The sequence below is a fragment of the Primulina huaijiensis genome, chromosome 1, assembly GCF_012295235.1.
Source record: "Primulina huaijiensis isolate GDHJ02 chromosome 1, ASM1229523v2, whole genome shotgun sequence".
NCBI classification, from domain to species: Eukaryota; Viridiplantae; Streptophyta; class Magnoliopsida; order Lamiales; family Gesneriaceae; genus Primulina; species Primulina huaijiensis.
In genome coordinates, this window is record NC_133306.1 from 15,998,360 (window position 1) to 16,021,578 (window position 23,219).

General features: G+C 35.2%; 1 protein-coding gene across 1 annotated transcript; it reads left to right on the forward strand.

Annotated features, from left to right (window-relative positions):
- Positions 1–5,895: 5,895 nt before the first annotated feature.
- LOC140981762 (6-phosphofructo-2-kinase/fructose-2,6-bisphosphatase) lies at positions 5,896–22,996 on the forward strand. Its single transcript, XM_073448218.1, has 23 exons — positions 5,896–6,126; positions 6,210–6,273; positions 6,365–6,660; positions 7,161–7,379; positions 11,269–11,478; positions 11,582–11,677; positions 11,902–12,000; positions 12,111–12,140; positions 13,086–13,139; positions 16,563–16,616; positions 16,687–16,764; positions 17,583–17,674; positions 17,746–17,803; positions 17,895–17,969; positions 18,797–18,844; positions 19,062–19,159; positions 19,861–19,936; positions 20,526–20,588; positions 20,679–20,770; positions 21,536–21,604; positions 21,696–21,759; positions 21,832–21,897; positions 22,672–22,996. Exons 1-23 carry the CDS (start codon positions 5,941–5,943, stop codon positions 22,744–22,746), a joined length of 2,262 nt encoding a protein of 753 aa, XP_073304319.1. The 5' UTR covers positions 5,896–5,940; the 3' UTR covers positions 22,747–22,996.
- The last annotated feature ends 223 nt before the right edge of the window (positions 22,997–23,219 follow it).

Below are 23,219 nucleotides of genomic sequence, written 5' to 3' on the forward strand. Positions count from 1 at the left end.
AAACTTGTTATAAATCCTGGGAGGATGTTAAGACGACATCCCACACTCCCGGTAAGGGATACGACAAGTATAAAAGCCTATAAGGTTTTTTAAACAAAATAACTTATGACACCTAATTATAATAATGTGATATGATATACATAATTATTTAAATATGACTAATATTATATACACCATATTATTACCATAAAATTATACAAATACATACATTTATTTTCTTATACACCAACGGTAATAAACGGTAACAAAACGGCTAGTTTTTGCTCTATAAATACAATCTCACAAATACATTCAATCACTCCAACTTTCTCTTCTTCTCTAAAAATTATTCTTCATCAAATTTTCGAGAAGAAAAAAGAAGATGGCTTTCACGAGGTTATTTTTAATTATTTGGTTATCATACTCACCAGTCTTGTATTTATCGGAGAATATCCTCCTCGTGTGTTTTCTTTATTTTTACGAATACTTGTACTTGTTGTTTATCCATTACTTTGTATTGCAATATTCATTAACTAATAAAATGCATCGTAATTTTTAGTACCACCATGGCAAACTTGGCAAAGCTCGAATTCATCGCTCTTGATATTACTGGGAAAAACTATATGCCATGGACTCTTGATGTAGAAATGCATCTTGAGTCATTGGGTCTAAGCGAGACCATTAAAGAAAATGGTATATCTTCATCACAAGAAAAAGCAAAAGCTATAATATTTTTACGACGACACCTTGATGAAGGTTTAAAATGTGAATATCTCATCGAAAAAGATCCCATGGCTCTGTGGAAAGGATTAAAAGAGAGATTTGAACATATAAGGGAAGTTATACTTCCGACCGCCCGTGATGAATGGAATATGTTAAGATTCCAAGACTTTAAAAAAGTCAGTGATTACAATTCAGCGATGTATAGAATAATCTCGCAGTTAAAATTTTGTGGACATGAGGTTACAGAATCGGAAATGCTTGAAAAAACATTTTCCACGTTTCACGCATCAAATATAACACTACAGCAACAATATAGAGTGCGTGGATTTGCGAGATATTCTGAACTCATCGCCTGTCTTCTTGTGGCGGAAAAGAACAACGAGCTATTAATGAGAAATCATCAGTCCCGACCCACTGGATCAACAGCATTTCCAGAAGTAAATGCTGTAAGTAAAAATGAATTTAAACCTGGAAACCAAAATCAAATTCAAAGACAAGGTTTTGGTCGAGGTCGAGGTCGAGGTCGAGGTCGTGGACGTGGACGTGGACGAGGAAGTGGTCGTGGTCGTGGACGCGGCCGTGGTTTTGAAAATAATCGAGATAGTTATTTCTATAACTCATCTCAAAATAACGTCCCAAACCATCCACAGAAAAGGCATCAAGAAAACATGAGTGTTAATGAAAATCACTCGAAAAGATTTGAAAGTTCTTGTTTCAGATGCGGCACTCCAGGACATTGGTCTCGTATTTGTCGAGCCCCTGAGCATCTTTGCAAACTTTATAAAGAATCGATAAAGGGGAAAGAAAAGGAGACCAACTTCACTGAGCGAAGTGACCGTTTGAGTGATTCAACTCATTTTGATGCTGCTGATTTTATGAATGATTTCTCTGGAAATGATCAATATGTTGGTGGGATAGAAATGAACAATATTGATGCTGCAGATTTTCTCAATGATTTCTCTGAAAATGAACAATATAGTGGTAGAATATAAATGTACAATAATTTATTTTTCATGTATTTATATGATAATGTTTTATTGTACAATTATGATATGTGTTATATTTAAATATGTATTGTCATTAATTTTTTTTCATTGCATATTTTTTGAAGTTCAAATATGGAAAATGCTATGAGCAAAGCTGAAGTTTGCATACCCGATAGTGGTACAACGCACACTATCCTCCGAGATAAAAGATATTTCTTGGAACTAAAACCAACAAAAACAACGGTGAATACAATATCAGGTCCTGTAGACTTGATTAAAGGATGTGGTAAAGCACAATTTTTGTTACCTAATGGTACAAAATTTTTGATCAATGATGCTTTATATTCACCACAATCGAAAAGAAATTTGTTGAGTTTTAATGATATATATTCCCATGGGTATGATACTCAAACAATGAATGAAGGGAATGAGAAATATATGTGTCTTACCACATATAAATCAGGAAAGAAATATGTGATTGAAAAACTACCAATGCTCCCTACTGGATTGCATTATACACATATACGTCCCATTGAATCAAACATGGTAATTGATAATTCTTCAATATTAACCAATTGGCATGATCGATTAGGACATCCTGGTTCAACAATGATGCGAAGAATTATAGAAAATACACATGGTCATCCATTGAAAGACCAGAAGATCTTTCAGAATAATAAGTTTCAATGTAAAGCATGTTCTCTTGGAAAACTTATTATAAGACCATCACCAGCCAAAATCCAAACTGAATCACCAATGTTTCTTGAACGTATTCAGGGTGATATTTGTGGACCAATCCATCCACCATGTGGACCATTCAGATACTTTATGGTATTGATTGATGCCTCCAGCAGATGGTCACATGTATGTTTATTGTCAACTCGAAATGTTGCATTTGCAAGATTACTTGCTCAAATAATAAAATTGAGGAATCAATTTCCCGATTATACAATCAAGAAAATTAGACTTGATAATGCTGGTGAATTTACTTCCCAGACTTTCAATGATTATTGTATGTCTATGGGAATCATTGTTGAGCATCCTGTTGCTCATGTACATACTCAAAATGGATTGGCTGAATCATTGATTAAACGTCTGCAAATGATTGCTAGACCAATGATTATGAAAACAAAGCTCCCTATTTCTATATGGGGACATGCAATTTTACATGCTGCTTCATTAATTCGCATCAGACCAAGTGCATATCATAAATACTCCCCATTGCAGCTTGCATTTGGTAAAGAACCAGACATTTCTCATCTGAGAATTTTTGGATGTATGGTGTATGTGCCTATTGCACCACCTCAACGAAAGAAAATGGGACCTCAAAGAAAGATTGGAATTTATATTGGTTATGATAGTCCATCGATCATTCGATATCTTGAACCACAGACAGGCGACGTGTTCACAGCACGTTTTGCTGATTGTCATTTTAATGAGGAAATCTTCCCAATGTTAGGGGGAGAACAGAAACATACCGAAAAAGAAATTACATGGTATGTATCATCATTGTTACATCTGGATCCAAGAACAAAACAATGTGAAAAAGATGTACAGCAAATTGTGCACTTGCAAAGAATAGCAAATCAAATACCAGATGCATTTGCAGACACAAAAGGGGTAACTAAATCATATATACATGCTGCAAATGCCCCTGCTCGAATTGAAATTCCGAAGAAACAAATTGAAGATAGTCATGATGTCATTAAACGCCTGAAGCGTGGAAGGCCAGTTGGTTCCAAGGATAAAAATCCTCGAAAAAGAAAATTCATAGAGAAACACAATGATCACAAAATAGAGAATGATGTTCCTGAAGAAACACATAATGATCACAAAATAGAGAATGATGTTCCTGAAGAAACACATGATGATGAAAATGTTTTGTCAGAACCACAAACTGACGAGAATCATGAAATCTCTATCAATTATATTAATACTGGAAAAATATGGAACCGAAAAGATATAGAAGAAATTGATGATATATTTTCTTATAATGTGGCAATCGACATCATAAATGATAATGAAGATCATGAACCAAAATCTTTTGGTGAATGTAAAAATCGGCAGGATTGGATAAAATGGAAAGATGCCATCCAGGTTGAATTGGATTCGCTAAATAAACGTAATGTTTTTGGACCTATAGTCCTTACACCTGAAGGTGTAAAACCTGTTGGATACAAATGGGTTTTTATTCGAAAGCGAAATGAGAAAAATGAAATAGTAAGATATAAAGCTCGACTTGTTGCACAAGGTTTTTCTCAAAGGCCTGGAATTGATTATGAAGAAACGTATTCTCCTGTGATGGATGCAATTACGTTTCGGTATTTGATTAGCTTGGCAGTATCTGAAAATTTAGAAATGCGTCTTATGGATGTTGTTACAGCCTACTTATATGGATCACTTGATAGTAATATATATATGAAAATCCCTGAAGGATTTAAGATGCCTGAAGCACAAAGTTCAAAACCCAGAGAATGTTATTCTGTGAAATTACTAAGATCATTATATGGGTTGAAGCAATCCGGCAGAATGTGGTATAATAGGCTAAGTGATCACTTGATGAAAAAGGGATATGTAAATAATTCAATATGCCCTTGTGTTTTCATTAAGAAAACAACATCCGGATGCGTAATTATTGCTGTATATGTTGATGATTTAAACATCATTGGAACAAATAAGGAAATTCAAGAAGTTGTGTCATACTTGAAAGAAGAATTTGAAATGAAGGATCTTGGAAAAACCAAGTATTGTCTGGGTTTACAAATTGAACAAAAAGAATGTGGAATATTTGTTCACCAGACAAATTATACAGAAAAGATCCTTAAACGTTTTAATATGGACAAATCAAATCCTTTAAGTACTCCAATGGTTGTTAGATCATTAAACATAGAAAAGGATCCATTCCGTCCATGTGAAGATGATGAAGATATTCTTGGTCCAGAAGTACCATATCTAAGTGCTATCGGTGCCCTTATGTATCTTACAAATTGTACAAGGCCTGATATATCTTTTGCCGTAAATTTATTGGCAAGATTTAGCACATATCCAACAAAGAGACATTGGAACGGAATTAAACATATATTCCGTTATCTACGAGGAACGACAGACTTGGGACTTTTGTATTCAAAAGATGCTAATCCAAGTATAATTGGTTATGCCGATGCTGGATACTTATCTGATCCACACAAAGCACGTTCTCAAACTGGATATGTATTTACTCGTGGAGGCACTGCAATTTCTTGGCGTTCACAGAAACAAACACTTGTAACAACTTCATCAAATCATGCCGAGATTATTGCACTACATGAAGCAAGCCGTGAATGTGTGTGGTTAAAATCAATGACTCAACATATCCAAATCTCATGCGGATTATCATTCGACGAGAAGCCTGTGATACTATATGAAGATAATGCTGCATGTGTTGCTCAAATGAAAGAAGGATACATAAAAAGCGACAGAACTAAACATATTCCTCCTAAGTTCTTCGCATTCACCAAGGAGCTTGAGAAGAATAAATGTATTGATGTTCGTCACATTCAATCAAGTGAAAACTCATCAGATCTCTTCACAAAGGCACTTCCTACGACAATATTCAGAAAGCACATATATAATATTGGGATGCGCAATCTACGAAATTTGTGAAGAATTGTTCGTGTCAACATGAGGGGGAGTTTACGTGACTGCACTCTTTTTCCCTTACTATGGTTTTTATCCCAATGGGTTTTTCCTAGTAAGGTTTTTAACGAGGCAGTATAAAAACACGTAATGTATACAATCATTATGATCATCATCACAAGGGGGAGTGTTGAAAAATTATTTAAAAATGTGTTAAATATTTGTGTTGAAAATGTGAATGTTGAATGTTGAAAATTAGGTAAAATTAGGTGTTGAATATTGAAAATTAGTGTGTGATGATGTAGGTAATGATGTATTTTATTTTTGGATTATTTGTAAAAATTTTCTATAAATAGATCTCTCATTTGTGAAGAAAATCACAATTGAGTTGAGAGAAAAATATTATAAAGTGTGTAGTGTGATAATTTTGAGAGTTTGAAATTTTTACTTTTTACCGTAAATTTTTACTTTTTCACAACAAATATAATATAATTACTAAAATACAAATAGAGCTCGAATATATTCGGATCCGGTCCCACCCGGCCTATGTGGGACGCACCATTATCCAACCAGAATCCCAATGCATCAAAGTAATAGCATAAACGGATTCAATTCTTATCGCTATTTTCTTTCGAATATGGGGACTGGTGTATCGAAGAACCCAGATAGCAGTAGCGCCCATGGCAGCGAAGATAGAGAAGACCAAGGTGGCGGCCAACTATTCGTCTCCCTCAAAATGGAGAATTACAAGCTCAAAGGCGAACTCATTCCCCATGTCTACGGTTCTGTGCCACTCGTCGGCTCCTGGGATCCCTCCAAAGCTGTATGTTTCTCATTGCCATTTTTATGTAATTTGATTGTTTTCAGTTGCTCCCTTTTGGGTTGGCTGATTTTCCCGCCTCACAGCTCTCTATGGAACGCGAGTCGACGTCTATGTGGGAATTAAGTTTTGTTGTGCCCTCGAACCATGGTAAATTCCTAGTCTGGGAACTCGTTTCTTCCTTCTTCTTGTGTTTTCAAAGTTTTATTTTTCAGATTTTAACTTTTTTCCCCATTAACAGAGACATTGGATTTTAAGTTTTTGTTGAAGCCCAAGTATAGCAACAGCCCCTATATTGTGGAGGAGGGTCCAAACAGGCAATTGACAGGGGGTATTTTACATGGGGATAGGAGGTCGGCTGTGCTTAAATTGACCGGTGATGAGATTCTCGAGTACAAAGTATTTATTAAAGCGGATAGGGTGTCACCATTTGATCTTGCAGCAAGTTGGAGAGCATATCAGGAGAATTTTCGACCCTCAACTGTTCGTGGAATCCCAGATGTCAGTATAAATTCAGCTGCTGAAACCAGCGCTGAGGTAATAAAGAGAATAATTCTACGTGTTCAATGATATTTCCTTCTCCTGTTTCTATTAAGCAAATGCTTTTTAGCAGATGTTTTGCTGAAAGCTGTTTGCAGACTATCTCTTGTTCTCTTCCAGTTACTGTTTTATTCCCAAATTTTATCTTCAATTTTCTGCTAGCGAATGAAGTTGTATTGTTGGCAAGATTGTTTTATAGACATCCAATCAAATTATAGTGGTGACTGAGAACAGCAGGTTGTTTGGGTGACCTGAGAATTTTATTTTCTTTGGGCTGGTGATAAATTTGAAAGCAGCTTGTACAAAATTATAAGAAATATTTTAGCGAAGAACTTTTATCTGATTTGTATTGCTATCAATGATTTTTTCTGTTGTTCTGCTATTACTTATTAGATTTACCTTGTAGGTTGCCTTTATAAGTTCCTAGGGGTGAAATTTCTTAGGTTGAATAGTTATAGTTCAGCAATAATCATTTTGTTTATTATACTCCAATACAGAATGGATCTTCAGCCAGTTTGGAGCTCGATCTTGAGCACTATGTTGTCCCAGCTCCAATAACATCTGCAAATTCTGGTCTGGTTTATGCAGCTAACATGACAGAAAATCCCAGATCTCTTAGTCGTGTGGGGATATTTTCTAAAAGTGATGGTTCTAGTGGTACATTACATCACCAAAAAGATACCGGCACTTCTGCTGATAGGACTGCAACTTCAATGGTTTTGTTATTCTCTTTAACTATATTATATTCTTCGTTTATATTTTTGTGTAGCATTTGTCTTTATAGAGCTTTGAGGAAAAACTTATACTGTTAGATGAGATTAGGCACAATTAAAGAGGTCAGAGGATTTATATAATGATTTACATACAAATTAGATCTCCACTTTCCAGCTTATCTTTTATAAACTTCCTGTCTGCTTCAACTTGTTTCATTCTGTCGTGCTGAAATGTTTATGAGCAAATAGCAATGCTAGTTACTGTCTCATCCCAGTGCGAGTACTGTAATTTTTACTCTTCACTTGAGCTGACTACTACGTCTTGCTTATTACTTCTCCATTTTATGAGATTGCATCCCGAAAAGGTACAAATGCCCAAAGTAGATTTTATGTTTGATGGGTGAATTTGATTATCTGCATCAATTTGAGGACCATAACTTCTGTTTTTGCTGAGTAAATGCCTTTACCATGATTTATAGACGCACATTCACATTTCAATTTTCCAGTTTCTCTCAAAGATCTATCGCGTATTTCAATTGTGATACAAGGATGTGGAATGGGCTCCTTCAGTTTCCATATAGCACTTCAATCATCCTAGTTCTTGGATCTCCAATTCTCTAGCTGTTTTCCTTTTCATCCTTTCTTGTAATGGCCAATCCCAATTCCCAACCAGAATCCTCGTACATAATTTTTTTTTTGCAAAATAATCCAATCTAAGCTGAACGATAATACCACTGTATTTTTTTGGTTACTGGATAATCTATTATTTCACTGATGATTACATGAGAATTCATCACAATCTATACCATTGGGACAGTACGACAACAAATAACGATTCCTGCACCATGAATCACAATTACGCATTTATTTTACCTAGCTATTGACGAATCACATATGGATGGAATCGAACTCGTCTTAGGTCTGGAACAGACGATAACCTGTCATTATGGCTTCAGAACAATCTTATCACATACATATTTACTTCATATCGGGAACTATACCACGTATAATTTCAAATATTTTCAAGTTATAATGGATATTCATAGAACACACAAAATATTTATAAGTACAGTCTCTGTCGATATCAGTAACTTCTTGTTGGCATACAAAGCATTATTTTCTTAAAGCCATGATCAAAATATGTGGATGAAAATAATTTTATAACAAGGTAGCCAGAGTGATTATAAATGTTTACCCTTTACACTTACTGAATTTGATCCAAAAATACTTTTCTTCCTCTCTATCAGTCACAACAACCTACTATTTTCTTCTTGCAGACTATTTATAAACCAATTATAACACTTGACTATGACAAGATCAACCCAAGACTCCTATTTATAGGATTGGGATCTAGTACCAATTAGGAATAAAGTTATACTCTGATTCAGATTAAAGTTCTTGTAAACAATCTATTTTTATTAATTAATATTCAAGTTTCCTATCAAAAAAAAAAATCCTACTTTTTTCGGAATAAAATTCCATATTTCAGGAATTTGAATTCAATCAAGAATTAAGGTCTCCTTGTTCTATGGGATTCTTGTTTAATTCGACTTGTTTCCTTGCAGAAATCAAGTTTTATAATCCTACTCATTTGCATGTCACATTAGTTAATTATCAATGATGTTCTCACAATTTCTTACCTCTTTATTTGTGTTACTCTTTCACTTCAGAAAGTCTCTAGCTTAGAGATCCCTTTAAATTATAATCTCATTGTGAAATAGAGATACGTTGGATTATTCACTGAGTTTGCTGAGCTCTGTCTTCTTACTAAGAAAATTTCTGGATATTTTACCTCAATGCTCTATATTAGGCTATTCAGCCTGGGCTACACTTATAATTTTTTTGGTACAGTATCACGAAATTTGGGCCTTCATATTTCTTTTTGTATCTTTGGAGAGTCTACGAAACCATATCCTAGCATTTTTTTACATCAAACAGCTCCAAATGCCAACTGAAATAGGAGATTTCAAATTTTAACATATTCTTTTTTCTCATTGGAGCATGCCACTTTGCTACAAGTTTGGATTTTTGCCACTTTAATAAGCCATCTTAGGTGTAATTTACTGCATCCTACAACTTTCTTCCTTGATGGTAGGTCAACTACCTCCCCATGTATAGTTCTTTTTACGTGCCTGCAGTTCTGCCCTTTGGGCACCTTTTAATTGTGCTCATTTGATCGAAAAAGTTTATATGTTTTAGTGAAGATTTGTTGACACAAAGTTTACAAGAGGACATAGAGTATGTCTGATACACTCCCTATTCCCTTTCCTAACAGTGATGGGAAGGTGATAATTATTTGCTTTTTTAGGAGAATCAATGTCTGAAACTTCACTTACATATATTCCTGGAGTTAGTTGGAATTTAAGAGCTGATTCTGGATCTGTATATCTCCAAGTAAACCTAGTTGAACTTGAGCATACCATGGAGCAAGTTATAGACCATCTATTTGGTTGTGTTTTTGTTGGTTTTTGCTAACTCAAAGGTTTCATGCATTCCTTATCTTTTGTAGATGATATTGTAATTTGTCTCCCCTTGGAGTTAAGGTTTAGAGACGTATGATTTTTAATCCTTAAAATGACATTGGCAGAAATGAAAATTGTCATGTTGAATATCCAATAAAGATGCACTTAATAACTCTAATATTCCTTGGTCTTGTTATGAAGATGAACAAATACAATGCATCCAAGTATTTTAAGAGAGTATATTTTTGGTTCTAATGCTAGGATAGACTTTAGAGAGGATTTCAGTTGCTATTTTATACACCAAAACCCTTGTAGTTGGGTAGTGATCATACATGCAATTGTGACAATAGTTTCCATCTGCGGCAGTTTGGACCATTTTTATGAAGGAGAATGACATTAGTTGTCTTTAATAAATGACCATTGTTTCTTTCTACGACTCCATTTTATTGTGGGGTAGTAATGGTTGAGAATACCTGAGCAATGCCTTCCCTTAGAGACTAAGGAGATAAAAATTGATTGAAGTAAACCTTTTCATTTTAAACCCAAATTGATTTTAAATTATTCTATAAAAATTTGGAAGTATCGTGCTTACATCAGATTTTGACTTGATAACAAATATCGGAGGGAAAATGGTGTGATCGTCAATAAACAAAACAAACCATCATGAGTCAGACACGTTCTACTTTGGAGATTGTCCCCAAAAATATGAGTGATTCAAATCATATGGAATAAAACAAATTTTATTATGATTGGACAAGGTATGCTTCTATGTTTTACAAATTCACAAACTTCGCGATGAAAGTGTTAATTTTGTGACCTTTCAACAAAGATGGAAATATAGTTTTGAAAACACAAAATGATGGATGCCCATATTTAAAATGATGAAATCAAACAATATCTTTATTGGATTATACAAATGGCATACATGATTTATTTTGAGACGCTATAGGTGTTTTCCCTTTTTTTTTTCCAGATAATGTACCGTCTCTCTCCTTAGGGGTCCAATATCCTTTGTTATTCTCTTCCTACTTTTTGGATAAGGAATGAAAGTATGAAACTTGATAAAGAGAAGTCCTATAATCAGTGGCTCCAGCGATGGTGATCCACAACTCCTTGATACAATTGTTTGAACATTCGATCCTTGAAAAATAGAAAGCTTATCCGAAAGTGCTGGAGAACATACAACACTGTATTTTTCCAACGCCCCCAAAGTTCCTGTTAGTTTACCGAACTCCGCTTTATTGAGCTTCATCAGACTAGACATCCCCACTTCCTTTTGCAGTTAGCATCGTCCATGAATTATGCAGTAGTTGTTGTAAATTATACCTTTTTTTGCCAATGGAGAATATCATTTACTCCCACAATATTGCATCCCTTTTCTCACACAGCATTGTTTTTATTTGGACTGTAACCTGATATTTTTCTATCAGGGAATGGAAGTCATTGTCCCAGACCTGGCAAAATTGCCTACAGGATCTGGTCTGGTCGAGTCGAAGTCAGGTGGAATTTTTTCACCTTTACAAAAGCAAGAAGGTCACAGAGGCCTCTTTGTGGACAGGGGGGTAGGATCTCCTAGACTTGTAAAATCAGCAAGTGCGACAACTTTCATGGTTGATCTGAAACATGATTCAGAATCCAAGGTTTGCAGCAACCTTCTATATACAGATTTGAAAACATGTATCTTTGATTTGTTGCCTGCAGAAATTGCTCACTCTTAACTCATTACTCATTGTTTGTTGTTAGAACTCTATGCCAGCAGCTGCAGGAGCAGTTGCAGCGGCAGCTGTTGCAGATCAGATGCTTGGACCGAAGGAGGATAGACACCTGGCCATTGTCCTTGTACATTCCTTAAATATTTTGTTGATACTCGGTCAAGTTCCATTTTCTCTTTTCAGTGCCTTTCAATCTTGGCGTGATTGTGCTAAACATTTATTCTCCTATTTAAAATGTTCAAATCATAGGAACCTGGAAGATTCCTTATGTGCTTGTTTTGAAGTTGTCAGTTTGATGCCCTGAATTTTACTGGTTAGAAATGAAATGTCGTATGAATTTGCCTGCTACAGGTTGGATTGCCAGCTCGGGGCAAAACATTTACTGCAGCTAAACTTACTCGGTATCTTCGTTGGTTAGGTCATGACACCAAACACTTCAATGTTGGGAAGGTAATTTTTTCTGTTTTTGCTTTTTTTAATTTTATTTTTTTGGTCCTCTTCTTCTCATGGAATCATCTAATGAGGAAATCTGCTTGAATGATGTGTTTTTTTTGATTCAGTATCGGCGACTAAAGCATGGAACTAATCAGGTACTATCAATTGGTGAAACCTCTTCTCTGATAAGAAATATTGTTCATACTGTCTCCGGTTTATTTTTATGGTTATAAGTGAAGAATAAAGTTTATTTCCCCATTTGGGCATGCATTTCCACTGTTAAATCTCTACAAAGTTCATGGCAATCGAGACAATATGCAAGGCTATAGATTTGTTTAGTTGGGTAAAACTACAATCTCCTCAAAGAATCTTTGTTTTCCATCACTAAATCGTGGTATGTCTTTAGTCTTTGTTCAAAAAACTTGATTCTAAAGCAAAAATGAATTTTCATCATCATACAAACAAGAACCGCCTTTTGCTGTGAACTCTATTATGACCTGCCCTTTGTAATACTTATCATTATGAAAATCCAATGTTTATAGGATCCATGCACTTGTTTAAGTTTTTTGACTGTTCGATATATATCTGCTACAATTTTTCTTCGGGATTTGGCTTGGTTCTGATTAACAAAATAAGTAATTAAGGATTGATACATTGAAACAGGAACTAGCACTTGATTGTTGTTGTAGAAACTTGAAACTATTAGATGCTTACAATAATTTCATGAATTAAGCTTTCCATATACAAATTTCGTGATGGGACTATCAGGCTACATGCTTGGTTCATTTAATCTGAGTATCCTTGTATGGAATTGTTGTGAACCAATAGGTTTTACATGGAATTGTCAGTTACTAGCTATCCAAACACTGGATGAGTTCAATGCTTTAGCCAAAACTTACACTCTTAGGCATGAGAATATACTGCAAATACGATGTGAGCCAAAGCTTTTGATAGGCATCCAATTACAATATGTGTACTCTCAGTGCTCCGACATAGAACTAGTATATGGGTATGGCAATAAATTTTAACGAAGATGAAACCAAACTTTATTTGATCATTTACATCTAGTTACCTTTAATCTCACAACTTTATCTACGCAGTCGGCAGATTTTTTTAGAGGTGACAATCCAGAAGGCTTGGAAGCTCGGAATGAGGTAAACTATATAGGATTATTCCATTGAAATTTTTTAATTACGTATTAGTGCCTGAGTTAGTATCGGATTTGATTTAACACTATCAGCTAATATCATCCCTATGTCCTCACATGAGCTAAGTAACATATTTTGGAATTTTCTTCTCCTGCTCAATGTTGTTTGCTGATAATCGTTAATACTGGTGATTCTGTTATTGAAAAATAACAGTCTTTCTTTGGCCTTGTTGCTTAGGTTCTAATGTTTGGGGCATCCTTAATTAAGATTTTATTTCCAAATGGTTTCAATTATTGTGTCGGTTTTTCAATTCACCTATGTGTAAAAATAACTGAAAAAGAGTAATTTTAACCATTTTCGCCTTTTTTCCTCCCCTCCTCTTTTGCACAGTATTATATGATAGATAAATGTAGGGAATGATACTCTAGATGTTTTGATTCCACACTCCCCTTGTCACCTTCGAAGTGTCACATTCTAGCTGTTAATATTCGATGAGACACCATACTTGCTATCTTTTGCACTTTAGCACATGTTTTGATGGTCCCAGCCTTCAGTTTTTATGTCTGTTCCCAAGGCTGTGGGAACTCTTGGGCCTAAGTCCTTAATATTAGGGTCCATATTAGGCCCGCTAAGTACTGACTACTGAGGCACATAACAATACCACCCTATTGAATATCAGCCTTGTCCTCAAGGCCGAGATATGAAAAACTTGGTCTTCCATGAATTCCGCATCCTTCCAACCAACATAAATGATGACTATCACAATACTGAGGTTGCAATACTCATTCCCAAAATATTTGAAACCAAGAGCCAAGAGGAAACTCTTCAGCCATGCTGTGGTTATCATATCAACTAGCAGCCCCCTTTTCTTGTTGCTGTGAGGATCACACCCACAATGATTAAAGGGGATGTACCCTTTTCATCTTTCCCAGCTAGATGTATTTGTTGAATCCCGGCTTTTAAATTTGAAGCTAATTCTTGATCAACATAATTCAAGATATCACCACCAGCTTGATCTCAAGTTTCGCAATAGGAGGTCACAATAGCAACAAATGCCACAACTCCATCACTACTAGTCAAATCAATTATCCATACTCCAACCGTGTTGGTTTCATGAATCGGCAACCCCCATTCCTTCAATGCCAATTTAGGAATGCAATTTAAACTAGCAGCATTGACTTCAAACACCAACATAGGAGTTCCACCAAGCATAGCAATTAATTTCAGGATATTCAGAATCACAATCTCATGAATTACTGGAGAAACATAATTAATGATATGAAGCAATAAGGTGTAAAGCCAAAGGTTACCCACTCTTCTTTTACAATCACCAGCATTCCCAATAAGAGATAAAACTCCGTTGAGCTAGATTGAAAGATGTTGTCCCCCTCCATCAATTTTTGTATTTCTGATACTTGAACACCTTACTCTTTTTTTCATCTATTCTACTCTCAAATGTCTGAACCCATCCCTATCTCCAAGTGGCTACAGTTGCAAAGCTCCTCCCATACAATTACCTCCTCACTGCCAGGAAATATTTCCTTAGCCTTCACATTTTCGTTTTTCTTCCAAATCCCATCCCCATCCTTAATAATATGGCCCATACCCTACCTTCTCGTAAAAATCTTTCCTTGAATCATCACAAACATACGCAACAGCCCCTCCACCGGATTCATCACGAGCCCTTGCAGTTTTAAATCGCCTACCCTTGGTTTCCCTTCCTCTAGATGTTCCTCCCAAGCCTCCCTACACCTTAGTCTGGGAAATCCCTCATCTTCCACGATGTGTAGTTGGCTATCAGTTATTTGCTTTCCATTGTGAAATAAATGGTTAGCGCTAATGGATTGGGCCCTTAGAATTGTAATTATCCCATGGGCCCTTTCCTTTTCAATCACGAGGATAAAAAATTATAACTCATGTATTTTTCTAATAGAGAGACGGCCTTGTGTTTTTCTTCAGTCAGATACCATTCCAGTGCTGTCCAGTGCTCAAATCTCACAATTTCCAGCCCTGCATTCCGTCGCCCTTGCGCAGCAGGATTTCCCCATGCACGCTTCGCCTTATCTGGTGGTTTCCTTTCCAAAGATTGGAACCCTCAAGTCTTCGGAACTATCTCACGGACACAAATAATTAGACGATGCCTTGCAAACAGATCCCCATACAATAGTAGCTTCCACAAGCGCATGGATCGGTCTGGGCTTGATCAAAGTATTCAGAAAATACAGCTGCTGAAACAATTTGTTTATATTCGAGTGGCTGTATCGTGCTACAAGAATGAAATCAATGGAATCTGTAGATGTGTACTCAATTCCACCTATAGAAATGATGTTCATCTCTTCAAAATGATCTCCTCACTTTCTATGCCAAAGACGTAAGATGGCTTTTCTGGAACAAAGCTGCAAAGTCCATAATCATCTGATTCATCATCTCGTTGCAATTGCTCTTGGATCAGCAAGCTTTCCTTCTGGACAGTTTGCCCATTTTATTTCTCTTCCCTCTCACTCTCATCAGCATTTTTGTCAGATTCACCTCGAATTTGGTTAGTGTACTCCTCCTCCTCCCTCTTAACTGCACGCATTCCCAATATTTCCATGGATGGCTCCACCAAATCCACGAGACCTTTAAATTTTTTCATCACCTTGTTCATTGATATTACAATCTCATGTCATTTCAACACCATCTTTTCATAACTTCTGCCATCTTAAACGTCTTATCTTCCAATTCATCGATTCTAATGTCCAGCTCTGTGGTTGTCATCTCTTCTTCCCTTTCGATCAACATCCGGTACGTCGGACCAATTATTAGGAACACAATTTACGAACTGAATTTATATCGCAACTAGAATGATAATATTTTCCAGAGTTCAACTCTGTTACAAAACCCTAGCAGAAGTGCTAGTATCCCTAGCCAAAGCTAGTCCTGAATACAAAATAAAAACTGAATGAATGCTCCAGCCCTCCCCTACTTTACGTTTTATTCTCCTCTCCTTACGTCTAGATTCTTCCAAGGCTGTGGGAATTCTTGGGCCTAATTCCTTTATATTAGGGCCCATAGTAGGCCCATTAAGTACTAAGGCACGTAAGAAAAGAGCACGAAAGCTTGCTTCTGTACTTTTACCAAAAAGACTGCATTGAATGATGAAATATTCTTATACAAATGCGTATGCATGGGCTATATATATTTATTAAGAATAATAACGTATTATTGTTCTTGTGTTGTAAGTTTTATTAAATCTCCACATGTTCATTCTTTCAAACAGTCGTCATGTGTGTGTGTTTGTGTGTGTGTGTGTGTATTTTATTCCATTTGTATTTTTGTAAATAACAAAGTGCAAAATTTGAACCCGTTTGTGTTTTTTCCTTCATTATAATCATAAACTAAACGGATTTTTTTCTTTGCTCAAAGTTTTAATTCATGACCTGCTACTAGGTAGCAGCACTTGCAATGGATGATATGATATCTTGGATGCAAGAAGGTGGCCAGGTCAGTCATTTCAGTTTGTTGTGGTGCACTTGATATTTCTCCTTTTTAATGCTTTTCCAGTTGTGTTTAGGTAGGAATATTTGATGCCACTAACAGTACCAGGAAAAGAAGGAATATGCTAATGAAAATGGCAGAAGGCAAATGCAAGGTACACTAAGTTTTGGCTGTCTTTGTTAATGCATTTGTTATTAGTTACTTTAATTTCTACTCTTTTTCAGCAAAATCTTTTGTATGTGTACTGATGTGGTTTACGTACATGACAAAAGATTGTTGTACTGAATCCATCCGTGGAACTTCTTCTTTTCGCACTTACGTTTTCACGTTTTATTTTTGGGTGTTCTGAGGCTTTGAATGGGGGGCCAAATCCGAGGTTCTTACCGGGGAAGGAAGCTAGAGAATGTAGTCTTCTATTAAATGTATAAAGGGGGTCAGGGTTTGGCTCCAGACATAGAGTCAATCGACCTAAGTAGGAAAGTGTGACTTACCTGAGAAATCAACATATTTCAAACAGATGATTGTTTTTTCCATAGTATGGAGCTAAGTTTTCAACTCATGGATCTCGAGTTGTCAATTCAATGATTCTCTTCTTCTACTGGTTCATCCAAAATAACCTTTATTTGGTTGCCTTGCCCTTCTAAAAGGCTGCTTGTAGGCCTATCAGCCTGGTGTTGTGTAATTGAGAAACATAGCTGGTAAAGGAATGATTTACTTTTTTTTTCATGTTCAATATCAGTTCTCAATACTTGAAGCATAACAAAAGTGTCTGAAAATTCAAATTTTTAAGAACTTAGTTCGACAATATTCTAGAACTCAGAGTTATTTTCCACCTAAATACTGAACTGCAAATTAAATACCAAATTAAACTCCCAGTACTACATCAGCACTCTCTGTCTTTCCAGAGTCGGCATTAAGTAAATTACTCTATCCCTGGGTGTCTGAAACGTGCCGAATGTTCTTTACTTGCAGATTATATTTCTGGAGACATTATGTAACGATCGACAAATAATTGAGAGAAATATACGTCTCAAAGTTCAACAGAGCCCAGACTATGCGGAAGAGTATGAATATAAAAAGTTTTCTTGTTGTGATGTGCACCATACTATATGTTGTGATTTATGATACATTTCAGGACAGATTATGAAGCAGGATATCATGACTTCAAAGTCAGACTTGAAAATTATGAAAAGGTAGATCCTTCAAACATGATTTTTTACCCTCTCTTGATTATTAAAGTTTTCTGTGATGAATGCTATGATCCATAGTTTTCCTTTTCTGCAGGTTTACGAGCCAGTAGAGGAAGGCTCCTATATTAAAATGATTGATATGGTCAGTGGCCACGGTGGACAAATTCAGGTAATTATCCAGTCTCTCTTTTGCTAGAATTTGATTAGCCATCTTTCTCACGGGTAATGTGACCAAGGTAACTTCTATGGGATCTAGTTACCATAAACAGATATGAATGAACCATTTCTACTTCAACAAAATGATCTAGAATTCCTTTTCAGCGTATATAAATTTTAAAAAGCATATTGATAGGATCTTGTCTCGAATTGGACTAATGTCATGTACTTCGTTTGTGTTCATAGTATTCATTTCTACTGTAGATCCTTTGTTCAAGAAAAGTCTTCTTTTCTGATTTCGTTCCTAAATCTTAGGAAGATTCTTGCCATAAATTGTAATTTTTGACTCATGTAAGAAAAAGAGAATCATTTTCATTCGTTTTGTAGTTCATCTGATCGTAAAACTCTGCGCTTGCTATGCTTTTTATGCTCAGTTATCGTCATGGTGAATGATTTGCTTATAAGATCAGGCTTGTGTTTGACCATCTTTATAATTTTAAAATGTCTTCTAGTTGTTTTACATATGAAATTTCCGGAGATCAACTTTCTAATTTGTGGTGAATTTATTCGAAATGCATCTTGTTGAAGTGTACTTCTATTTATGAATTAAGTCCGGGCACTTACTTTCATTCTCTACATTTTTTTATTATGGGGACAAAAGATAACTGTTTTGTCTTTCAATATGGTGTTTTATCTTTATTTTTCAGCTATTGTTTTTTAAGTAATTTAAGATTGCGTATTATTTAATTTCTTTCTGGGCCCCTCTTTTTTTAACGAAGAACTTTTCTTTTTCTTAAAGTTATCATTGTAGAGTTGATGTCAGTTTGATTTATTTAACAGGTGAACAACATTAGTGGATATCTTCCTGGGCGGATAGTATTCTTCTTGGTATGTTGTAGTTTGTCTTCTCTTGGAACATGTCTTTTTGCCTTTGTATCATAATGTTGTGGATAGCATACTGTTGTCTCCAACTCTTCTGCTCTATTTCATTCTTTTGTTTATTATGTTAAATTTAGAAGAGGGATGACGATGGATGTGAGGATTGAGGGAAAACATTATACATCATATGGTAATGACTTCAAATGTTCTTCCTGTGATGTTGCAGGTGAATACACATCTCACACCACGCCCAATTTTTCTTACTAGGCATGGGGAGAGCCGTGACAATGTTAGATGCCGAATTGGTGGTGATAGTGTGATAAGGTTCTCTCTTACGAAATATGAAACTTTTTTCTTATTATACTTCTTCGTCTGACTCCAATTCAAGATGGTTGTAGTACGAGACATTGTTAACTTTGCATACCTTCCATATTCTTGTAGAATTTTTCCGTTCTTGGTAAGCAATCACTTTCTGATAGATTTTGCACCTTCAATGTATATTTTAGCAATATTTTTCTTGAAGACTCGATCTACAACTCAAATATTAGTTTAAATAACCAAATACCCTTAGTTTCATGTAAAAATAATTGACTGAGTGCAAGGTGAAACCGATCATTTCAACGCGTTCACAGGCTCAAAACAAAAACTGCGCCACACATATTCAATAGGAGACTAGATCTTATATATGAACAGCTTCTTCCTAGTATTAAGTCTGCCTTGCTGAAAGTGCATTGCTTTAATGATGGTGTCGGTGATTGAGATTGTAGTTGTAAAAAGAGAGTGCTGTAAATGTTAAATTCTATTGGAAAGTTGTTGGATTTCGACACATCTATTCAACGATGCTACATCATATTTCAAATTTTAAAGTTTTTGCAGCTCCATTTTTCATGGAGCTCAAAAGTTGTCCATTCAAGACTAGATTTTCTTGTGTTTTACTTGAGTTTATCAAGGTGAAGTGCTTCAATTACGCTTATTTGTTGCGATTCATGTTATTGCCCTTTTGTGATGTTAATTGCCTTTTATAGTGATTCTGGGGAGCTTTATTCAAAGAAACTCGCCAATTTTGTTGAAAAACGTCTGAAAAATGAAAGGGCAGCTTCTGTAAGTTTCTCCGATTTCTGAGATTTAGTTGAATTTGTTTTAAATTTGTAAATTTTGTATAGTTTCAGTGAGAGAAACATATGAAACTCTCTGCATTACAAATACGTAAACAAAATTCTTTATGAATCTACCCGAGTTTATACGATCGCAATCCCATCCTATAGGTGAGATATTATAATGGGAATACATATGGTTTGACTTTCTCAATTAAATCGTATGATAAAGTTATATTATATCATAATTTTGATAGCATTCAATTTGATTCTATGTACATTTTTTATTTGTCGCTAAGGCTGTTGTTGTATTACATTATTATGACTATTCGTGGAACGCTCATCCACTGACTTTGTAATCTTTACCAATATTAAAATAAAAAATAGTATTCTATAAAAAAAAAAAAGATTCTATGTACATTTTTTATTTTAGACAAGATTAAGAACTACCGCTTTCTCTCCACAAAAAATAATTATGCACAGCTTATATTCACCACATTTACAGGAAAAATAAGTATTCTTCTGTCTACATCTGCTGTTCATTAGCTATTAAAATGTAGTTATTTGTTTTGACTTCTATTTCTCACATGTTTTAGATATGGACTAGCACATTGCAAAGAACAATTTTAACAGCAAGCCCTATAGTTGGATTCCCTAAGGTTTGTGTAATAGTGCGCCAATAACTGTTGATATTCTATGCTTTCTTTAAACTGACATCTGAGTCATTCCTTCATTATCTTATTTTGTAGATACAATGGCGTGCACTTGATGAAATTAATGCTGGTGTTTGTGATGGGATGACATACGAAGAAATAAAGAAAAATATGCCCGAGGAATACGAGTATACTTCAGTTTTAAAGCATTAATTTTTCATGTCTTTTTTCCTCGTTTATTTATTTTGTGCGTCAATTTTTTTCAGACCTGAATATTGCATGAGGTTTATGGATGATATCTTGCTTTGTTTTTTTCATGATATTTATCTCTGGGGGGACTGTCAAGTGTCAAACTACATCAACATGTCACATATACATAATTGATCATTTATTCACACTTCCCCTTTCTAGAGCATTTTCCTTTCTTTGGCTTGACTTTTCAAGCTAGTAAAGCCCACTGCATCACCCCTGTGACTTGATCAAAACACATGAATCTGAAAGAAATTTTGCAAGATGAGTCCTGGAGAATTCAGGGTTCAGCTGATAAATTGGAACGTAGACTCCTTACAAATAGGAAACTGAATTTATCAACTTAATTAACTAGGAAACAGAGTATTTGATTTCCATATACCTTTTTCGTGTGTGTACCCTCATGTAATGGAAATTAAACAAGCTGGAATGAATTGAACCCAAACTGTGTAGCAGTGCTGTTACTGGTGGAATTAAAGTTGATTGATCACTAAACAAAGTATTATGGATTGTACAATTCTGTGTTTGTTTATGATTTTTTTTTTTTTGGTTTTTAGTGAAGAAATGAGTTTGTTTTAGCATCCACTCATTTTTCAGCTTATGAATACATTACTGGAAATGCATTTTGTGCACTTTTTATTTTTGATTCTTTTCAACATCTCAAGCTCAGCTGTCCCGTGATTAACCTGTTTAGTATATTATAGGTCACGGAAAAAGGATAAGTTGAGGTACAGATATCCTCGTGGGGAATCATATCTCGACGTTATACAACGGTTTGTATTCTGCAATTCCAATGAAATGTGTGTTTTCTCAAGGTTCAAACTTTATAATGCTCACTTGTATCTCCCTTTTCGCATCCTTCAGGTTAGAGCCTGTGATCATTGAACTGGAACGACAAAGAGCTCCTGTTGTGGTGGTTGCTCACCAGGTATACATTTGAACTGAATTTACCTTTCTCCACAAAATGCTAAGCTAATTTTTTTTTGTAATTTTCTCATAGGCGGTGTTGAGGGCTCTGTATGCTTACTTTGCAGACAGGCCATTGAAAGAGATTCCCCACATAGAGGTATATGATCCTCAATTATCATCATTTTAATGAGGTAGAAACTGAGTAGTTTATTTTCAGTTGATTTTACTTGAATCAAGTAATCCACATGATTCTATTATGCAGTATTTGCTGGAATACTATATCATTATGAGCTAATTATTTCAAGTGAATACATTTTGATAATTTCTTGAAATGAGTAGAATCAACAAATAGAAGTTTGACTTCGGGACCTGTAATACATAGCTACAACTTCCTGTCTTTTTTAGACGACCAGCAGGCAGAATACATTTGTACCTCATCTTGGGTTGGTAAGATGAGGATCCTGAATTATCTCTTTGTAAAATCATGAATGTGATTTTGGAGTCGAAGTCAATGTAGGTATGGGGCCTCACCGTAATTGACATGTATAATTATAATGAAATAAATTGAGTTAAAGTGCCCATGATCAAGAAACTCAAGAAAAGTTATGTTAGTATGTAATTACACACAGCTTACCACGGAGAACAAAATATTTGTACCACTCAGCCCCTGCTGCATGACTTTCATTTTCGTGTGAAAAGTCCAAATGCCTTGTTTACTTGCTAGGGGTTTGCACCCATTAGAAGATGTAAAATCTGCTAGAGATTGATTTTTTTTTTTTTCTAAAAAAAATTGGGTTATGTTATTTCAGCTTTTTAACATATTGCAACTTAAAAAAACTCTTGGTGCGCCAATAGCAGGGGAATATAGCTACAAAACCCCTGCTCTTTATATTTAAATAGTGAAAACAGTTTTGGTCTTTATTTTTGGCAGATGCCGCTTCATACAATTATAGAGATACAGATGGGAGTGACCGGAGTCCAGGAGAAAAGGTACAAGATCATGTGATAATCCAGTGCGACTGGGAACACGAGTTGAAGGATTATGACTGGGACTAATGTAGTTTAGGTGAATTGTTACCATTACCAAGTATAGAAGAGAATAAAACGAGTTTTACGCAGCAAAATAATTTGTAATGATCCCACTTCAAATTAATAAAATTGCGTGGGAAACGATCAAAATTTGTATAGATCGAGTTTGCATGTTCAATACTCATATAATATAATACTAATAAAATAGTTTATTTTATTTATAGATATAGGCGCAACTTGAACTAAATTGTAGCTATTTATCCAAAGAAACCAATCTTATTCTCCTACATGATCATTTCGAAAGCAAGGGCTTACGAACCCGTTTTAAAAAATCGGGAATAAATGCCACAAATTTCATAAATCAAATCAAATGTTCATGAATACCAAAACCCACAAAGAAACAATACTAAATGAGAGCATTGTTATTTAAACCCCATGACTTCATCTAAT

Bases quoted from the DNA above. Each gene is read 5' to 3' on its own strand.
- LOC140981762 (XM_073448218.1), top strand. From the start codon at position 5,941: ATGGGGACTGGTGTATCGAAGAACCCAGATAGCAGTAGCGCCCATGGC. The intron at 17,675-17,745 runs GTATGAATATAA...GATACATTTCAG, and splicing joins AGCCCAGACTATGCGGAAGA to GACAGATTATGAAGCAGGAT. The intron at 20,589-20,678 runs GTTTGTGTAATA...CTTATTTTGTAG, and splicing joins CTATAGTTGGATTCCCTAAG to ATACAATGGCGTGCACTTGA.